Below are 22,280 nucleotides of genomic sequence, written 5' to 3'. Positions count from 1 at the left end.
GCAAAATAATTTAAGTTCAGAATCTACATTAAATAAAACATTTCAAGAAAAACAGTAACAGCAGTTAGCAGGTTTTTTTAGTATTCTATGCTAGCACGTACCCTAAGCCCTTGAGTCCACTATTAAATCTCATGACCCTATGAGGCAGATTTGTCTTTACAGATTAGAAAAATAAAGACCAATAAGATTTAAACACTTGCTCAAGGTAGAGCCAAGACTGTCGCCTAAGCACTCAGCACTCTTAATCACTATAAACTCAGTAGAAACTGATGAAAACTAAAGGTATACCAGTAGATGGAAAACAAAGAAGTAACAGGTGGTAGTGATAAGAAATGACAGATAATTTCAGGGATAAAAAATTTCAACACTGTTTCTCTGAGAATCCTACAAACACAAGAAAATTTTCTGTACTTTAAAACAACTTTATAGAAACCAGTTCAGTACCAATGCAATTTGTTGTAGACAGGCACAATTCCAGGTGAATATACCTGTATGCTATCACACCCAAAGGTTTACTCATAAACAGATTCACTTTTCAGGCTACACAATGAGTCTATTCATTCTTTAAATACTTAACATGCTATGTAAATGACAAAGCTGCTTACTGAAGAAAGAACCAGGAATCTCCAAAGATTTTCATACTAATTATGGTTTAAAAATGGGGAATTAAAAACCCTAACAGGTTCATATGGGTGTATAATGAAATACTGATCCTCACTTCCTTATTATTTTCTACATCAAGAAAATCATCCTTATAACATCTTATAACATATGACATAATCCAAGCAAGGCAGATATCACAACTGTTGGAAAAATCTGTTCCCCCACCCCATCCCCCCAACGCTTATTGCAGGCAAAATGTCATTTACAAACTCTGCTACCTTGGGCAAATCACTTAACTTCTCTCTGAGCCACCATTTCCTCATTTGTAAAACAGGACTAATAACAGTAATAGTAGCTACATCCATTGGGATATGAGGGAAGACGAAAAATAAGTCTATAAAGTGCCTAGCAGCTCATGGTAAATGTTAGCTTAGTTGCAATAAACAGCAGCAGTTGTGTGATGTTGCTTTTCAAGCTTTCTCATTTACTCCACTTTCAGTCTTAACCAAAGTAGTACTTATTTTCATCTTTATTAAAAATACACTTTGGTTCAATCAGAGGGGATAGTACATTCTCTTTTACTAATCCCTGAGTGATTCATTTCTTGCTCTTGTGTTTCTTGTGCTTCATGTCTCTGTATTCACTTAAAATTGCCTCTGTGTTCACCTAAAAATAAGTTTGATCAGTTGAAAACCTGTCAAATTTGTATCTGCTCAATTCTTTATCGAAATAAAAAATTTGGTAAAAAGACTAATACCGAGTCAAAGATTGACAGATTTAAGTGCATTCAGATTCTAATTTTTCCATTCCAAAGATAAACTTGCCACTTAATATTTTGCCAATTTAGTACTATTGAACATTAACCTATCTCTCCCATCTAATGTGAACCAAATCTAAAAAGGAAAATGAAAAGAGCATATGTTGACTCTATTACTTGCACAACTGTACTACTGTAATTAAAACAATTTAAATTATAATGTTCAATTTTAGAAAAATACAAAAGTCCAAGAAGCAACAGTCTACCAATATTTCTAATGGTGCCTTTTTAAAAAGGTTTAAAAGAAATGAAGGAAGTACCAACTTCAGGTGAACTTTTTGAAGCTGAAGGACACAGTTAACTAACTAAATTTTGCTTTACTCTATTTTAAGTGATAAAGAGACAACCTGCAGACAAAAGTCCCCAGTTATTTGAGCTGGACTAATTAGCAACATTCTTGTTACATATATTGCAAATCCAGTGTTTATGCTGGGATGAATAGCTGTGTCTCATTTGTATATCAAACATGAAGAGAAATGAGTACATCAGGGTTTTTCCTCTCTAAAGGTCAAACTGCCTTCAGATATGAGCTTATCCAATTCCGGAGAAAAAAGACTAAGTAGAATTGGACAGAGTTTAATTTAGAAATATTTCAGAAAATTAAAAAGTACCATCTTCCTTCTCATTTTCCTTACCAATGTCTTTTCTTATGGTATATTCCTGTTAATTGGATACTTTGCTCATCCCATCACTCCTTCCTAAGCAAGTATATGTTAAGTAATGATTTTAAATTGCATTGATTCCTATGTAATTTTTAATAACAAAGCACAAACACACACAATCTCTATCTCTATCTTCCTCTCTCTTTCTCAGTCTGCACTGTTCCAACTGTTCAAATTATTTAACAAAATTAGATGTTTTTTCAAGACCTGCTTTAGTAGCAAGTTTCAGTCTATGAAACAGATTTCTGAACACTACTGGGTTCTACCCAAACCTTAAGACACATGTTTTTCATCACTTGAAGGTATCTAAAACGTCTCTTTTCAAGAATTATGTTAGAGACAGAGAATATATAACATACATAAAGGCCTAAGTTAAGGTTCTTGATCTTTTAGCTAAATTCAATATAAAAAAATAAAATAAAAAATAAAAATATGGGTCATAAAGTCTGAGCTGTATTCTGAAGTATCAAAATGGTCAAATGAGTTTTTGTTATGTTTATGCAACCCACTTCTACATCTCTGTTTTTTTTTTTGAATTTTTAAAATCCTCACCCCATATGTTTATTGATGAGAAACAGAGAGACAGAGACAGAGACAGACAGAGGGAGAGAGAGAGACATCAGTGCGAGAGAGAAATATCAATTAGTTGCCTCCTATATATGCCCTGATCAGGGATTGAACCCATAACCCAGGTATGTGCCCTGATTGGGAACGGAACCCGTGACCTTTTGCTGTACAGAATGATGCTCCATCCAACTGAGCCACCTGGTCAGGACTTTATCTCAATTTTGCAGAAACAGAAAACCAAAGAGAAACTGCATTTTCCTATTATTTTTTATGGCACTAATCCCTGCTGCTGAAGGGATCAAAAACATTCTAAGAATAAAATACCATCAAGTTAGAAAAATTCCCAAATATATTCATATTTTTAAAAGCACACAATCCATTAACTACTGGTAAAAAAGGCAATGCTTGAGAAATCTTCTGATAGAGGTCAGAGATTTAAAAACTCACCATCCAGAAGGAAGGTCCCAAGTTCTAATAGAGCAATCCATTGAAGCACTTATTAACCAACGACCATCAGGACTGAAAGCCTTTAAATAAAATTTTAAAAAAGAATGCATATATAATTTGTGTGTGTGTATACACATGTGTATTTATGTTTGTGTAGGTTTGTGTCTATATTTTTAACAGCTTGAAGGATCCAAGAAATGAAAAGATCCAGGCTACATGAAAATTAAAGTTTTAACAAAATTTAGACATCCTTATTTCATATGAAAGAAAATACCTTTTCTTGGGAGAGGGGTGGTATAAGGGGACCAAAAGGAAATGTAAAAAAATAAAATAAAATAAAATGTGATGCCTCAGGAAATAAAATTAAGAAAAAAAGGAAAAACACCATTTATTTACCACTGATCTTGATACAGATAAGGATTTGTCTTTTACATGAATTATAAGTTTTAAAAATTAACAGTATCACCTAATTTTAATTTTTTTACTCCAGAATCTCCTATATTTATAGACAATTAACAAACTCTGTTTGACTACAAATCATTTTTAATGTAAAACTGCTGCTCTGAGAACATCCAATGAGAGATGTTGCATTATCTAATTTCAGTTATATCTGTGAAAGCAACAAAAAATACATTTTCTTGAAAAGTATGTATATTAGACTAGCTTTCTAAGAACAAATAAAAAATGATTTTGAATGCAAATTATCTTCAGATATTAAATTATTGGGTTGGCCAAAAAGTCCTTTAGTTTCTTCTGTAAAATAAAACACATTTTTCATTTTCACCAGTAACTTTATTGATTTGGCCATTCTGAGTATGTTGGCTCTCTCCCTCATGGTAGAACGTTGATTGTTCTCAATTAATGTCTCAATTTGATCACCATTAACTTCAACTGGTCTACCCAACTGTGGAGCATCATTGTCCAGTGAGAAATCTCCAGCACAAAACTTCACAAACCTTTTGACACGTTCGATCCATCACACCACCTTCTCCATACACTGCACAAATCTTTTTTTTGCATTTCAGTTGCATTTTTACCTTTCTTGATATAATAAAACATAATATCCCAAAAATATTACTTATTTTCTTCCATCTTCAATACTAAAATGGCTACACAAAAATTCATCAGTATTGGTAAGTTTTTTTTTAAATGCATGCTGATATGACAGCTGTCACAAGACAACCTAACAAAATTGTTTTGAATGAAGTTAAAGACAACTAAATGTTAATAGAGCCATTTCACAGAAAAAGAACAAATGAACTTTTTTGGCCAACCCAATACTAATGAAGTCCTACTTTTATTTGTAGCTTCAGTTAAAAATCTTTTTTTCCTTAACATACTTTGTTTCCAAAATATGATTTAAATCCACAATAATCAGATTTTCAAAATAAATTCAAAAAATAAACTATGATACTAATGCCACCTTAAAGAAGTTATATTTTTTTCTATCAATAAAAATTGATAGATAATAGCTCTCTTTGCCTGCGGCAAGTGTTGTGAGGCTTTAATTAGGCTGAATATGTAAGAAGGTCCAAAAGGAAAACTTTAAGGTTTATAATGGCAGTAGTTGTGTTCATCCAAGACTCTGAATACACCAAAGGGATTATGACTATCCATATTAGCAAATGATACTGAGACAAATGAACTCTAATTTGTTAATCGGGCTGCAATAATACTGTGGAAACTCAAAACTGAAGGTAGAGAGAGCTCAATTTATAGGATAGTACAAGATATTAAAGGCTGGGAAAAATTACTTTGGTAGGTAAAATCATGTTACAAACTCTGATAGATCAAATTAAACAGGAGTTTAATTAATTACTGAGTAGGAGAAACTCCAGACACACAAGCTGAAAGTAAAGTGTGAAAAGGAAAGAAACAGGAAGAACAAGCTGGCACTACAGATGTTTTCCAAAATGCCATTTCATCAAAATTACCCCACTCCCACCCTCGTTTCTATATAGTGTCACAGCAAATTCTGTTGATAGGTAGTTCTACCAATCTCCATCTGCAGAACAACATAATTTCCTGACACCATTTTTTCCCATATTTTTAAGGAAATGGGTAAACATTAAAAATTCTGATTTTTGGTGTGAGAACTAATAAGTAAAAGTAGTTGTTGGAACTGCCACTCAGTACCTAAGATTTCATTTTTATTTTTTCTCTTTTCAAGTAAATCAAGGTATTTGCAATTGATGCAAAATGACAATATAAACTTAAAATGGTCCTTTACATATACTTTTTAAACAATAGTACTTCTTATCATATCATATATCCAAAAATAGGAACATAATAGTAAGCTAAAACATATTATTAATTAAATTGTTTTGGAGTTAAGCTATATAAACTCTAGAAATAAAACAAAACTAGAATAAACCAGGTATCAGATATTTCAAGTCTCCTACTATTAATCTGTTATGCATGTAGAAAACCAGAAATAAGTTCTTTCAACCTAGTTTAATATTAAGTCAAAAACGGTATATTTATATTTCAATAGATCATTCATTTTCCAAAGTGTATTTTAATCTGATGGCATCAACTCCCTGAGAAATATTAAGCTTCTTTTAATTCTATATTTTCCTTTAAAATGTTTTTAAAAATTAGTCTTCAAATTATTTCTTTTGAATATTTCCTCTTATGATGAGTAGTTTAATGCTATTAAAGGATAAGAGTTTCAATCATTTGAAGATTTTCACAACATAAATAGAAACAGAAATGAGTCAAGTTTTGTCTAAACATCTAGTTTGTTTTACCATGTCATTTATTTGGCCTTGGTGTCCAGAAAACTCTCTGACAATCTTCCTAGTTTCTATGTCCAGAACACTAATGGAGAAGTCATCCAAGGCGAGTCCCAGAATGCCACTAGCAAAATAAATTCATCAGTTTAATAAACAAACAGACAAAATCTTTGAACTAAAATCTCAGTCATTTTCATTTTCTTTAATCAAGTGTACCTCTGGGAAAATTAAGCAAAATGCTGTTCTTTTATACTAAAAGTCTGTTTTTTCCCACTTGGTAAGTTATGTACTTTACTTAAATTAAGAACTTTTACCAAGAATATCAAGAAGAAAATTCATTATCATTAAAAGAAAAACTTTACCTATCTCTGTGTAGCAGCATCGTATTTGGAGATGAATTGAGGCTCATAGAGTGGATTAAATTTTTGTTTTTAAAGTTCCAGAACTTGAGGAATCCTTCACTACCAGTTGTAACCGTCAACTGGTTTAATCCATCCACTGCAACGCCTCTAATAGACCCTTTATGAGCTTTAAAGCATATGTTAAAAGAAAAAAAAGAATCGGCGTTACCTCTCTGAACACTACGCAAAGTGATTTCTTCATTAAAATATCTAAGTTTCACTATTTACTTGCCCTAAATTTTGAAATTACTCTGAATTTTAGGAAGTAGGGAGACAATTATATTGCTCAAGTAAAAACAAAGTCCATCAGGTTAATGCACAAAGGCTTCAAAAAGTTAAGATTTTTTGCTAGAAGCAAGAAAACAAAAATTTTATAGCAAAATGGCTGGCACTTAAGAATTTAATAAATGTCGATGACAGTTATTAGTCTTGTATCTATCTATATTATGTTTTTAAAAAGAAGAAAAAAATTCAATACCTTGATCCTTGCCAAAACTTCCTCGATGAATACCAGACTGCATGTTATATACATCTACAGTTCCTGATGAGAGACCAATTATAGCGAAGTTTCCACAAGAAGTTATATCCACTGCCTTATGAAAAAATTTTAAACACAAATGATACAGAAAATAATTAACATTTTTATTGTACTTTATAGTTTCCAAAATGTTTTTTATCTACTAATTACCTTATTTCGTTTCAAAGCATAGCATGATAAATGAATTAATTTTGTTAAACATAATATAACTATATTTGGGTATACAAGAAACATCTGCTTGATTCTATCTCCCTTCTCTAAGAAGTATGAGGAATTATTATTCAAGAAAAGAAAACATGACCAAAAGTTAACTCAACTTTTTATAACCTGTGTTTATTTTAATAGGATTTATTGTTATTTGTGGGTGTACTTCTGGTAATCACCTTTTCTTATTTATTCACTCTAATCTCTTATTGAAGATAGCATAAGCAAAGCAAAATGAATAAGCCGAGAGGGTTACCTCTGAGTAACAAATTGTACTTCAGTGCATGGGCTTTGTTCCAGGTAGCTGAGTTTGCTAGGCTACTGACTATGTATTACTGTACATGCATATACTAAACGATCTATGAGTGATCATTACAGGCTGTGAGTTAAGAACACAGATTCTAAATTGAATAGTCCTAGGTTCAAATCCCAGCTCTTCCATTTACTACAATAGTTTTACTGACCTTAGGCATATTACTCATTACATTAAGCTTCAGTTTTATTGTCTATAAAAAGAGGCTAACAATAAACTGTACTATAGGACTATTGTGATGATAAAATGAAATAGTATGTGCTAGGCAGAGAGCCTGGAACAAAGCAAGTACACAAAAAAATGTTAGCTGTAATTATCATTACCACTACTACTACAACAGCTACTTAAAACTTAAGATAGACTCCTATAGTTTAGGAAATACTATAAAATCTTAAGACTAGACTTTTATACTATGGATAATAGAGCATACATACTTACAAAGAAATTTATACAAAATAGAATAAAATGTGGAGTTAAACTTCTAATAAGCATTTTCAAAATACTAGCTGCCTCCTTTGCAGATACTCACAAGCTGATCCTAAAACTCATATGGAAATGCAAGGGACCAGAATAGCCAAAACAATATTGGGGGGTGGGAGGGGGGGGGAATAAACTTGGAAGATTCAATTTTCCTGAATTCAAAACTTACTACAAAGGTAAAAGTTACCATAATCAAGACAGTCTGGTAGTGACATAATGATAGACATAGAGAACAATAAAACCCTCACATTATGTCAAATAACTTGGAGCAAGGGTGCCAAGACCATTGAATAGGAAAGGAATAGTATTCTGAACAAATGATGCTGAACAACTAGATATCAGTATTAACTCAGAAAGGATTAGAGACCTAAATGTAACAGCTAACACTATGTAATCACAGGAGTAAATCTTCACAGCTTTGGGTTTGGCAATAATTTTTCAAAAACCACATGCAATACAAAAAAAAAAGAGATAGATTTCATAAAAATTAAAACTCTTAGTCAGAAAATGATACAAACAAGAAAACAAAACGATGGCATGTAAAATGGAAGAAAATATTTGCAAATCGCCTATCTGATAAAGTACTTACACCCAGATTATATAAGAACTATTATAACTTAATAAAAAGATAATCCAGTTAAATAATGGGCAGTGGATTTAAATACAATTTCTTCCAAGAAGATATAAAAATAGCCAATAAGCACATGAAAAGATATTTATTATAATTAAGTCATTGGGGAAATGCAAATCAAAACCACAATGAGATACCCCTTCATACCCACTAGGACAACAACAGTCAAAATAAAAGACAATCACAAATGTTGGCTGGATGTATAGAAATTGGAACCTTTATACACTGCCGGTAGGAATGAATGTAAAATGGTGCAGCCTCTTTGGAAAACTGGTTGGCAGTTCCTCAAAAATGTTTAACATAAAAAGTTACATTATGACCTAACAATTCTACTCCCAGGTGTAAATGCAGAGAAATAAAGCATATGTTCACATAAAAAACTGGCACTGATGTTCACGGCAGTATTTACAGCCAAAAAGTAGAAACAATACAAATGTCCATCAACTAACTGACCAATGTCTAATCAAAATGTGGTTTATACACAAAATGGAACAATATTCAGCAATAAAAGGTATAGAGTATTGATGCAAGCTATAATACAACATGGATAAACCTTGAAAACATTATGTTAAGTAAAAGAAGCCAATCACAAACACCATACATTGTATGATTCCATTTATATGAAATGCTCAGAACAGGCAAATCTATAGATAAAAAGTAAATTGTGGTTGCCTAGATTAGGGAGATGGGAGAGGGGAAAAGCGAGAGAATGGGGATAACTGCTAATAGGTACAGGATTTCTTTTTTAGGTGATTAAGAATGCTCTAAGATGAGAATGATAAAATTTTGGTGATAATTGTACAAATCTATGAATATACTAAAATCCACTGAATTGTACACCTTAAATGAGTGAATTACCTCAATAAGACTGTTTAAGGAAAAGCAGAAGTAACACTTTCCCAAGCCAAATATGACGTATTTCTTTATATCTTAAAAACTGAACCTAACAGAAGACTGACCTATTAACAGGAGCAAACAAAAATAAAATTTCAAAGAGGAATAAACTTAAAAGTAAACACTGGCATTTAAAAGCTGTATTTAAAAAGGCTTGGACAATCAGAATTTCTCTACAAGGCATTTCTCACAATAGACAAACATAAGAAAGTGAGATATAAAGGATTTAAATAATTTCTACATCTATAACTCATTAAAGACTTAGCAAAATCCTACTTCTATAGCACAAAGAAATCAAGGAAGAAAGGAAGAAGGAAAAATATAAAGAGAAGAAACCTTCATATACACATTCGTTGAATAGAGTACTGTACACTGAACATAATTCATCTGAGAAAATATATTAATAAATGCTGATATATAGTATTCTGAGTAATCCTATATTAATTAGAAAACGTAAATAACCAACATACTATATCTGATTAAACAAAGCTTAACTTAAGCCTGAAGTAATTTTCTGAAAGCTGGGAAACTTATCGCTATTAGGGACTAATTTCAAAATATTAAACTATGTTTTTTCAACCAATATTATCACCAATGAAGAAGAGTACAATAAGACTATCAGAGGACAGTTCTATGGAGAAAAATGCCCTTAAAAGCAAGCTCACTTACTGTTGCAGTTATGTCATCATTCTTCAGCTCTTTTGGCTTGAGAAAGTAAGCACCTATGGTAGATCTCTGATAGTTCCAGGTTGAGCAAGACAGCTTACCTTGGTGGCAAGCAATGATATTATCCCAGTCACTTTCACGAGCTTCCTCTGAAACACAATTAAAATGGTAAATCAATTGCTTTTAATTCCCCCACTCATTAATTCACTTATTATTTATTAAGCAGCTACTATTGCATGTTATTATTAGGCATTAGAGACACAATAATAACAGGTAATTCCTGATAGGGATGAGCTTCCAATCTAACAAGAGATTCTGATTAGAGGAAACTACAATAAAGTGTGATAGTGCCTTATAAGAGCACTAAGGGCGAGTCTGCTAAGAAATTTGGAAAGAGTTGTAAGTGGCTCCCTGAAAGAAGCAATAAAACAAGTAAAAATTAACTGGGAGGATGGGGTAGAAGGGTACACACAAACCCAAGAGTAACTTGAACAAAACTAAGCACAGTAAGTAAGTGAAGCATTTTCTTGACAGGGGTGAGAGGAGAATAAGGCAAACAGGGCCACATCACAGTGTCTTGAAAGTCATGTTAAGGAAATAAGATTCCACCCTACAGGTAGTAAGGGGCCACTAAAGATTTTAAAAGATTTTTTAAGTTACATGATTCAGATGTTTTAGGAAGATCACTCAGGTTCCAAGATAAAAAACAGAAAGGAGGGTGGTCAAAATTAAAGTTTAAAAAAATATCAATCACCAGGTTGTTATAAAAAATGGTGCCTATATAGTTATTTCTATGATAGTTTTCACTCAACAATCCCATCACCTATACATTTTTCTTCAAATTACTTCTTTGAAAGAAGCACTGCTCAAATGTCATAGTATATAGTAAGACCACCATGTATTTAGGTCTTTATTAAGTTAGTCATAACTCAGTGTTCTTAGTTCTTGCTTTTATACATTGACTTTCATAATATCAGGCATATGATAGAATAAAAAGGACCACAAAATAAAATACCAAATATTGTTTATTAATAGGTCTTACAGGAAAGAGCATAGGCTGAAATTAATAGATAACAAGTTCAAATTAAAAATAACTCATTTTTAGTCTTCATATAAGATCAGTATACACTTGGGGTTACCTTCTAGATGCTTACTAATATTTGCAAAAACATCTATTAAAATGGAAGAAATAAAGAAATATAGAGCCGGATAAAAAACAAAGCAAAACTCCTCAAACCACAGTATAAAATTACTTACCAGCTGCAAACTTTGTGATGGGTGGAAGTCTCACTGACATGGCATTCTGAAGTCCTTTACGTTTGACTCTCTTTTTATTTATTAATCCTAGGATCAGGGGATAAAGGAACATAGCTATGAATCCTTCCTAATGAACATGTACATAAAATTATTCACTGTCACATAAAGTTCAAGATACTACCATTTACACCAAAAGAAAAATAAAGATGTTATTAGCCCTATCATTAAATCATTTGTGGTTTAACTTAAGTAATTATCCATTAATAAACATATAAATAACTGAAAAAAGGTGAAAATATCTTTTTTTTTTTTAATTGCTGATGATTTAAGGTCATACAGTCATGTCAACCAAGACAAACAGAGATTCCAAAGATGGTGGCGGAGTAGGAAGCAGTGCTGTCTGCTTGCTCCCATTACAGAAAGGCTTGGAGTGCAAACACGGGGACAAGTGAGTGCAGACTTCAGACAGTGCGAGCCGGAAGGGAGTATGAGAGCGGAGTGGGAGAGGGCAGAAGGCTCGCCCACGATCTCAAGGGGAGTCACTGGGCCCCCAAGCCCAGTGCTGGGCCCATGAGCCTGGCGCCGCTGCCACACCGCACCCCAAAGGGGCAGCTGCAGACCGGCTCATTGGCCAAGATCTGCTTGGAAACTGCCGCTTGCCATAGGCTCTAGGACCAGAAGAGTCCCAGAGGGAGACAATGGGAAGGTTTCCTTGAAACAACTGGAGGTATGGGAGGACTGCGAGCAGCCCAGACTGTGGGAAGCTGTATGAACTGAGTCTAGGTGAGGACCCCCTGGGCTGGCAAATCTGGGCTGGCAACCCTGTGCCCTGGGTGCGTGCTCACGGCACCACTAAACAAAAAGAAGGGAAACTGAGCTGGGAAGAGGGGCCCATACAGGAGAGCTGCGGCAGTAATGCAGACTCAGTGGGGACCCCAGGCAGGCAAGCAGTGAGCACAGGTGAACGCTGAGATGCTGCCAGCCAGGGACAGAAGCAGCCCGGTGCTGCGGCTTGGAGCACAGAGACTTCTTGGGAGGAGGAGCGAAGACAGGACCCAAGGCTGGGCAGGGACTAGGGACATGCGCACTGGCTTGCCAGCAGGACAACATTGCTAGACAAGCCTGGGGATTGCTGGATGGTGCGGCAGGACAAGGGGGGAGAGACCCAACTCAGTGCGGCTCACAGTAGAAAGCTGCAGCAGGCCCACGAGTGAGAGAAAAGCAGCCACAGAAACGAGTCGGATCTCCTCACAGCCAGCCAGAAAAGATTTGAAACCCATGCAATTTTGATCACGTGCAGATCCAGAAAAAGAAGACTGTGCACAAAGGTTGAACTGAGTAAAAACTTTCTTTTTATTCTTCCCCCTATTTTTCTCTTCCTTTTTTTCCCCAAAACTCTTTAATCTGTTTCCTACCTTCTCTCCCTCCTATCCTTCTTCTTTAATTTTTGTTTGTCTGTTTTGTTTAGTGTTCCTTTCACACTAAACATATAGCACATAACTGCTATATAAACCTAATACTATACACTACCACTTTCTCACTTTATTCTGCATTCTTCCCTCTTTTTTTCAACATACAATGTAAATATTACTTATTGTCTCACATGGCCTTGACCCTACTTGCTACTATTATTATTCTATCATCTTCCCTCTCAAAAATCATCTTTCTTTCACTTAAAACAACTCTTACCTGTTTCTCCTATAGTATAATAGTCTTAACCTCTCTAAATTTATATTAATACTGGCTCATTTGCTGCCAATAGTGGGATTGTGGGTGGGGGATATTTTTGAGGGTGTGAGTTTCTTGCCTGGGTTGTGTGTTTATGTTTTAACAGCATCTCCACAAAAGAACTCAAGACAAGGTGGGCAGAGTGACTATCAATCAACTAGCCAGAGGGAAGGATCCACCAAAGAGTAACTGAAATACAACCAGACAGCATAAATAAGCAGCATAAAGGGTATCCCAAGAGCGTCAGGCTCAGGAGATGAGAGACTGCACCACTGAATCCCCCAGGTCTCCTATAAAGAATCTCATACCACGAAGGCAGGAAATCAAAGCAGACAAATCTAATAAACAAAAACAAACAAGAAGAATCCAACATGGGAAGACACAGAAACAACCTCCCAATGAAAAGAGGAATCACCAGAAAGAGAGATAGATGGAATAGATAAAAGCCAACTATCACACATGGAATTCAAAAGATTAGTGATAAAGAAGCTCAATGTACTTGACAATCTCAAAGAAAATTATGACAAACTTGAGGGAAATTACAAGGAATTCCAAGGAAACTACAAAGAATTGCAGGGAAGCTACAAGGAACTTACAGAGAACTACACCAGCACAAAAAAGGACATAGAAACTATTAATAAGAACCAGGAATAAATGAAGAATACAATTTCTGAACTAAAGAACACAGTAGAATCAATGAAAAGCAGAGGATCGGAGGTTAGGAAGATGGCAGAGGAGTGAGGGGAGGCTGCGCTCTCAGGCTCCCAAGACCCGTCTATAGTTTAGACTAACTGCAGACAGAACATCTCAGTGAGCAGCTGGACACTGGCAGGAGTCGAGCCATGGCACTGCTGGATTAGAGAAAAACCATCTGGGAACAACCTGTTTAGTGAGGATAGCGGAGGAAAAAGTGACGAAACTGATTCCTGACTGGGGTGGCTGCCTGCGCTGCGGTTGGAAGGACACAAAGGCTTTTTGGCGACCACAGGCTTCCCCAGAGGGGAGTCAGGAGGAGAGTGGATCTCTGCCCGCTGGCAGAGATGGGGTTCGACCAGGTGGCACTGGCGCTGGAAGACAGGAGACAGCGTGCTGCTGTGCAAGTGAGAACGTAATTTTTCCTTTGTATTTTTCTCTTGTGAACGGCGGGGAGAGGGGGAAAGTTTGGGGGTGATAGGACATTCTTGAAGAGCGCAGGCGCAGAAGTGTGCTCATCCACTCCCCAACCCTCCCCTTGGGTCGTGCGGCATGCATAGGGAAGTGACCTCATTCACTGGCCCAGGTGCACAGGGCTGCGTGTCCAGGTGCCCCTCGGACACACCCCAACAGACATAAGATCAGTGCCCCAATGGGCGCAGGGAAGGCCCATTAGACACGCAGAAGACTGTGCGCAGTCCCCCCCTGGCCAGCTCCAGTGGGTACCCCAAGAACATCAGGCTCAGATCAAAGAGACTGCACCACTGAAACCCCAAGATCTCCTATAAAGAATCTCATACCACAAAGGTGGGAAGTCAAAGCAGACAAACCCAAAAAACAAACATAAACAAGAAGAATCCAACATGGTAAGACGCAAAAACAACCCCTCAATTATAAGAAAAGAGGAATCCCCAGAAAGAGAGGTAGATGGAATAGACATAGCCCAAATGTCAGACACGGAATTCAAAACAATGATGGTGAAGAAGCTCAATATACTCGACAACCTCAAAAACAACTATGACAACCTCCAAGGAAGTTACCAAAAGCTCCAAGAAAATTACAGAGAACTTCCAGAGAACTACACAGGCATAAAAAAAGACATAGAAACTATCAACAAGAACCAGGAAGAAATGAAGAATGCAATCTCTGAACTGAAAAACACAGTAGGATCAGTCAAAAGCAGACTAAACGAAACAGAGGATCGGATTAGTGAGTTAGAAGATAATGTAGAAAAAAATTCTCAGATGATACAGCAAAATGAAAAAAGATTGAAAAAGTATGAAGAAGAGGTAAGGAAATTACAGGACAGCATAAGGAAGAACAATATCAGAGTCACTGGAATTAAAGAAAGTTCAGAAGAACAAGGAATAGATAAATGGATAGGAGAAATAGTGACAGAAAATTTTCCCGACCTGATGAGAGAAGTTATGCAAGTCCAAGAAGCACAGAGAGTTCCAATAAAGAGGAACCCCAAAAAAACCCACTCCAAGGCACATCATAGTTAAAATGGCAAAATTCCAAGACAAAGAGAGAATCCTAAAAGCAGCAAGAGAAAAACAGCAAATAACATAGAAGGGAGCTCCGATAAGGCTATGGACCGACTTCTCAACAGAAACCCTACAAGCCAGAAGGGAGTGGTCAAAAATATTTCAAGCAATGAAAAACAAAGGCGTACACCCAAGAATACTCTACCCAGGCAAGGCTCTCATTCAAAATGGAAGGCGAAATAAGGAGTTTCTCAAAGGAAGACTAAAAGAATACATCTCCACCAAACCAGCATTGCAAGAGATGCTAAAGAGAACGTTCTAAGAAAAAGGAAGAGGAAAAAAAAAAAAAAAGAGGAGAGGAACAGAGGTACAAAGGGAAATGAATAAATACATGTCAATAATAACCTTAAATATAAATGAATTAAATGCTCCAATTAAAAGACATAGGATAACGGAATGGATAAGAAAACAGGACCCACATATTTGCTGTCTACAAGAAACACACCTCAAAACAAAAGATTTACAAAGACTGAAAGTAAAGGGATATAAAAAAATATGCCAACTAAACAGACCTGAAAAAAAAGCTGGGGTAGCAGTGCTCATATCAGACAAAACGGATTTCAAAGCAAGGGCAATAAAAAGATACAAAGAAGGACATTTCATAATACTTAAAGGAACAATCCATCAAGAAGATATAACACTGATAAACATATATGCACCCAACATAGGAGCACCCAAATACATAAAGCAAATACTAGAGGACCACAAGAAGGATATTAACAACAACACACTCATAGTAGGGGACTTCAACACACCATTATCAACAATAGACAGATCATCCAAGCAAAGAAACACCAAGGACATACAGGCATTGAACAACACACTAAACCACACGGACTTAACTGATATATATAGAACTTTTCACCCCAAAGAAGCAAAATATATTCTTTTCAAATGCACATGGGACATTCTCAAAGATAGACCACATAATAGGACACAAAACAAGCCTCAACAAATTCAAGAAAATTGAAATCATATCAAGCATCTTTTCAGATCACAATGCCTTGAAACTAAAAATCAACCTCAGAGAAAAAAATCAAAGACACCCAAACTCATAGAGAATGAATAACACACTATTAAATAATGAATGGGTTAACAATGACATCAAAGAAGAAATCAAGAAATTTCTAGAAACTAATGACAATGAACACACAACAGCCCAAAACCTATGGGACACAGCAAAAGCAGTCCTAAGAGGGAAGTTCATAGCAATACAGGCCTATCTGAAAAGGATAGAAGAATCTCAAATAAAAAATCTAATCCTAAAGCTACAAGAACTAGAACAACAACAACAAACAAAGCCTAGGGCAAGAAGAAGGAAGGAAATCATCAAGATCAGAGCAGAGTTAAATGACATAGAGACTAAACAAACAATCCAAAAAAATCAACAAAACTATGAGCTGGTTCTTTGAAAAAATAAACAATATCGACAAGCCTCTAGCCAGGCTCATCAGGAAAAAAAGAGAGAAGACCCAAATAAACAAAATGAGAAATGAAAGAGGAGAAATCACGACTGATACCACAGAAATACAAATGACAGTAAGAAATTACTACAAACAACTGTATGGCAAGAAATTTGACAATCTAGAAGAAATGGACAAATTTCTAGAAACATATAACCTTCCAAAACTGAATCAAGAAGAAGCAGAAAGTCTCAACAGACCGATAACAAAGAAGGAAATTGAAACAGTAATCAAAAATCTCTCTGCACGCAAAAGCCCTGGACCAGATGGTTTCACAGGCGAATTTTACAAAACATTTAGGGAAGAACTAACTCCTACCCTCCTCAAACTATTACAAAAAATCCAAGAAGAGGGAAAATTCCCAAACTATTTCTATGAAGCCAGTATTACCCTAATCCCAAAATCAGGTCAAGACACAGCAAAGAAAGAAAACTACAGGCCAATATCACTGATGAACATAGATGCTAAAATCCTCAACAAAATATTGGCAAACCAGGTACGGAAACACATCAGAAAAATCATACACCACAATCAAGTGGGATTCATCCCAGAGATGCAAGGATGGTTTAATAGTCACAAATCAATAAATATAACACATCACCTAAACAAAATGAAAGACAAAAATCACATGATCATATCAATAGATGCAGAAAAAGCATTTGATAAAGTACAACACCCATTTATGATGAAAACACTCAGCAAAATGGGAATAGAGGGAGCATACCTTAACATAATTAAGGCTATATATGAGAAGCCTCAAGTCAACATCATACTCAATGGACAAAAACTAAAAGCATTCCCCCTGAAATGAGGAACTAGACAAGGCTGTCCACTCTCTCCACTTCTATTCAACATAGTGTTGGAAGTCCTAGCCACAGCAATCAAACAAGACAAAGAAATAAAAGGCATCCAAATTGGGAAAGAAGAAATAAAACTATCATTATATGCAGATGACATTATAGTATACCTAGAAAACCCTATAAACTCCACTGAAGACTACTCGATATAATAAGTGAATTTGGCAAAATAGCAGGGTACAAAATAAATATACAGAAATCTAAGGCATTTCTGTACACCAACAATAAAATATCGGAGACAGAGACAAAGAAGAAAATACCATTTACTATAGCAACAAGAAAAATAAAGTACCTAGGAATAAACTTAACCAAAGAGATAAAAGACTTGTACACTGAAAATTACACAACACTGAAGGAAGAAATTAAGGAAGTTACCGATAAATTGAAGCAAATACCATGTTCTAGGATGGGAAGAATCAACATCATCAAAATGGCCATACTACCCAAAGCAATTTACAGATTCAATGCAATCCCTATTAAAATGTCGGCAGCCGTCCGTCTCGAGAGACGATGGTGTAGCTTCTTAAGAGTCTATCTGCACCGCCGAGAATGGTTGTGCAGTCCGACTCGGGAGTGACATGGTATCTGTCTCCTCCCGTGTTGAATCGACATCTTGCGATGACGCTGGAGTGTCCTCTCCAGTGAAGCTGAAGCTACAGAGCCCCGAGAGACGATAGTGTAGCTTCTTAAGAGTCTATCTGCACCGCCGAGAATGGCTGTGCAGTCCGACTCGGGAGTGACACGGTATCTGTCTCCTCCCATGTTGAATCGACATCTTGCGATGATGCTGGAGTGTCCTCTCCAGTGAAGCTGAAGCTACAGAGACTGGGCAGGGTGATATGGAGGGTCTGCTGTTGCCCATGCAGCAGACCCCCACTCTCTTCGCAGCTGAAGGGTCCAAGGGAAAGACGGAGTCAATACAGCTTGGCTTCAGGTGCGCCGCAGGAGTTGCCGGTATTGACTACAACGTCAAACCGCCTTAGGGACTCCGGCTCCGGATTTTCTGTCGGGGTTTACTCCCTTAGCCTTTCCCCTGAAGAGGTATGCCGCAAGGCAGCGGAGGTTTTTTGGAGTCAGAGTTTTCCTTCTCTGATGTGCCCTGACTGGAAGATCGAACCAGCGACACTTAGCTTGCAGGCCGACGCTCAATCCACTGAGCCAAACCAGCCAGGGGTACCTATTAAAATACCAATGACATATTTCACTGACCTAGAACAAATACTCCAAAAATTCATATGGAACCAAAAAAGACCCCGAATAGCAAAAGCAATCTTGAAACAGAAGAACACAGCAGGAGGAATCTTGATACCAGACATCAAACAATACTACAAAGCCACTGTGATCAAAATAGTCTGGTACTGGCATAAGAACAGACATATAGATCAGTGGAACAGAATAGAGAGCCCAGAAATAAACCCAGGCCTCTATGGTCAACTAATATTTGATAAAGGAGGTAGGAACATAAAATGGAGTGAGAAGAGCCCCTTTAACAAATGGTGCTGGGAGAACTGGACAGGGACGTGCAAAAAAATGAAACTAGACCACCAACTTACACCACACACAAGAATAAACTCAAGGTGGACCAAAGACTTAAATGTAAGCCATGACACCATAAAAGTCTTAAGAGGAAAACATAGGCAGGAAAATTTCAGATATCCCACGTAACAATATCTTCACGGATACATCTCCTAAGGCAAGAGAAATAAAGGAAAAAATAAACAAATGGGACTACATCAAACTAAAGAGTTTCTGCTCAGCAAAAGAAAACATTAGCAAGATGAAAAGGAAACCAACCCTATGGGAAAACATATTTGCCAATGATATCACAGACGGGACTGATCTCCAAAATATATAAAGAGCTGATACGACTCAACATCAAGAAAACAAACTGCCCAATTAAAAAATAGGCAAAGGACCTGAACAAACACTTCTCCGAAGAGGACATACAGAAGGTCCATAGACACATAAAAAAATGCTCAACATCATTTGCCATCAGAGAGATGCAAATAAAAACCACAATGAGATACCACTTTACACCAGTCAGAATGGCCATCATCAACAAATCAACAAACAACAAGTGTTGGCGAGGATGTGGAGAAACGGGAACCCTACTGCACTGTTGGTGGGAATGCAGACTGGTGCAGCCACTATGGAAAACAGTATGGAATTACCTCAAAAAACTAAAAATGGAACTGCCTTTTGAACCAGCGATTCCACTGCTAGAATTATACCCGAAAAATCCTAAAACCCTAATTCAAAAGAACTTATGCACCCCTATGTTCATAGCAGCCCTATTTACAATAGCTAAGAGCTGGAAACAGCCTAAGTGCCCATCTGTAGATGAGTGGATCAAAAACCTGTGGTACATTTACACAATGGAATACTATGTAGCAGAAAGAAAGAAGGAACTGCTGCCACTTGTGACAACATGGATGGAACTAGAGAGAATTATGCTTAGCAAAATAAGCCAGGCAATGAAAGAAAAATACCATATGATATCACCTGATACAGGAGACTAAGGAACAACACAAACAAATGAACTTAATTGAACAAGGAACAGAATAACAGTTATCAGGGGGGAGGGGGGAGGGAGAGAAGGGGATAAGTAAGGGAAGGGTTTAGTTAAAGAACATGTATCAATGACTCATGGACATGGACAACGGATGGGATATAACTGTGGGAGAAGGGGTGGACTGGGGTGGGGAGCAATGGAGGAAAAATGGGACAACTGTAATTGAAAAACAAAAAACAAAATGAAGACAAACGGCCAAATAATTATTAAAATAGTTTCACTGGGCCAGATACAAAACCCATATACAAAAAGTCAGTGAGTTCCCCACAATGAAGCAATATTTAATATTATATTTTATTTTTTGTATTATATGACATTTCTAACTATAACAAAGATCACATCCATATTAGAAAAAAAAAGAGAAAATTATATTAAAATATGTAAAATACCACTGAATAATATTAAATATGTTGGACCAACAAGAAGAAAACTAAAAAAAAAAATTCACTGAGGAAATGACAACTTGAATGAGGATGTATCATATTGCTAGATGTAAAGATCCTTTAAAATACCAAATTTCTTCAATTCCTAGAGAAATTATTTTGGATATTGATTTTAAAATAGTCCTGAAATTCACTTGGAAGTATATACATGCAGAAATAGGATATTAGCTTAAAAAAAGAATAATTATGAATAAAACTGAAAATATTTTTGTTTAGTAAACAAAATCTTTCAAATGCTGGAAACTATGGGAAGAAAACAAAATCTGCCGTATTTACAAAAAGATCAGACACTCAGATCCTTTCTCTAAGCTCCTCTCCCATCTTTAAAATTCTACACTCTACAGATGGCTCAAGTTAGACCATCAATGTTTTTTGGGCGGCAGGAATATGTTTTTACTACCAAAGATGTCTAACTCTTTTCAATAATTTTATTTTTTTTTTTTATTTTTATTTTTTTAAAATAATTTATTTATTTGTTTATTTTTTTAGAGAGAGGGGAAAGGAGAAAGAGAGGGAGAGAAAGACCACTGTGTGGTTGCCTCTCACTCATGCCCCTAACTGGGGACCTGATGTGCAATCTAGTAATGTGCCCTGACTGGGAATCGAACCAGCGACACTTGGCTAGCAGGTCGATGCTCAATCCACTGAGCCACGCAGCCAGGGCTCTTTTCAATAATTTTAAATAGCACCCTAACCACTTCTATAACAACATTGATCCTAGGAATCTTGCTACTACCCTTCCATACAAGGGTTTTCTTATTTCACCTAAGAAAAGAGGAAATGTATCAATAAAACCTCTTCTGGTCATCTCATAGGATCTTGAAATGTTTCTTTTGTGACCAGCAGGTTTTTTTCACCTTGCAAATGACCTACCATGTCCCAAGCTCTTGTTAAATTTTTCATGTACTGTAGAAAATGACTGAAGAGTTCCATCTTGACCTGTTGACATATAAAAATGGCAAATCAAGCATCATCAAAACAACGGACCATCTCAATCGCAGGTTTTATAAAATTAGATTCTATGAAAAGATTGAAGTTACAGTTTAGACCACTTTAAAAGGAGAGCCAGACTGCAACTATATTCTTCATTACAGTATTCAATTGCACACAGAATATTATTTGTTAAGAACAAAGAATAAAATGAAGTACTAATAATTCCCAGTACATTATTAGAACTACATTTTCAGAATCTAACCATTCTGTCTCTCAGAATTAGTAAACAGAATGATAATCCAAATGGGGATAATTATCATCTAGTGTTTCCTGAGTATTCAAAAACAAGTACATCATTTTTCTTCACCTCCTTTTACTCAAATTTCCAGTCAATCGGTAACATTTGAATTAAAAAATGTGAAAACACCAAACTTAATAAATATTAAGCACCCTGTTCTCAATTCTTGCTGGAATAAACTAATAGCATAAAGCATAAACTCACTTGCACTAAGAATTTGTTGTCCATTTTGTCCATAATATCTAATTTTGGTAAGAGGAGCACTATGTCCCATTCTGAATCTCAAAAGCCGGCCTTCCCCTGTGGGACCATCAAATATCCATATCTGCCAAGAAATAAAAGGGTAAGGTTCTTCCACAATGCATTAAATGATCAGCATTCAAATAATCCTCAACATAAATCAACTGGGACTGGGTAATGCTTGCCAGGCTGCTGACCCTGGAGTGCGGGTTGCGGGAGAGATAAACTACCGATGTTAACCTTCTATGCTTTTTGTTTCATCTACACCAGTATTTATTCCACATGCTTTCC

General features: G+C 36.1%; 1 protein-coding gene across 1 annotated transcript in view; it reads right to left on the bottom strand.

Annotated features, from left to right (window-relative positions):
* Positions 1-22,280, bottom strand: part of WDR36 (WD repeat domain 36) — a 51,886-nt gene that overhangs the window by 17,809 nt on the left and 11,797 nt on the right. Inside the window, exons 9-16 of the mRNA XM_090279020.1 lie at positions 21,954-22,074; positions 21,392-21,457; positions 11,216-11,302; positions 9,962-10,107; positions 6,711-6,825; positions 6,194-6,359; positions 5,847-5,955; positions 3,097-3,176 (exon numbers count right to left, since the gene is read on the bottom strand). Coding sequence (XP_090135146.1) covers positions 3,097-3,176; positions 5,847-5,955; positions 6,194-6,359; positions 6,711-6,825; positions 9,962-10,107; positions 11,216-11,302; positions 21,392-21,457; positions 21,954-22,074 — 890 coding nt within the window. The remainder of the gene's footprint in view (positions 1-3,096; positions 3,177-5,846; positions 5,956-6,193; positions 6,360-6,710; positions 6,826-9,961; positions 10,108-11,215; positions 11,303-21,391; positions 21,458-21,953; positions 22,075-22,280) is intronic.

The sequence above is a fragment of the Furipterus horrens genome, unplaced genomic scaffold (assembly GCF_987537825.1).
Source record: "Furipterus horrens unplaced genomic scaffold, mFurHor1.1.pri manual_scaffold_5, whole genome shotgun sequence".
Lineage (NCBI taxonomy): Eukaryota > Metazoa > Chordata > Mammalia > Chiroptera > Furipteridae > Furipterus > Furipterus horrens.
Note: the sequence above shows the minus strand (reverse complement) of the source record. Positions and strands in the feature narration are given on the sequence as shown.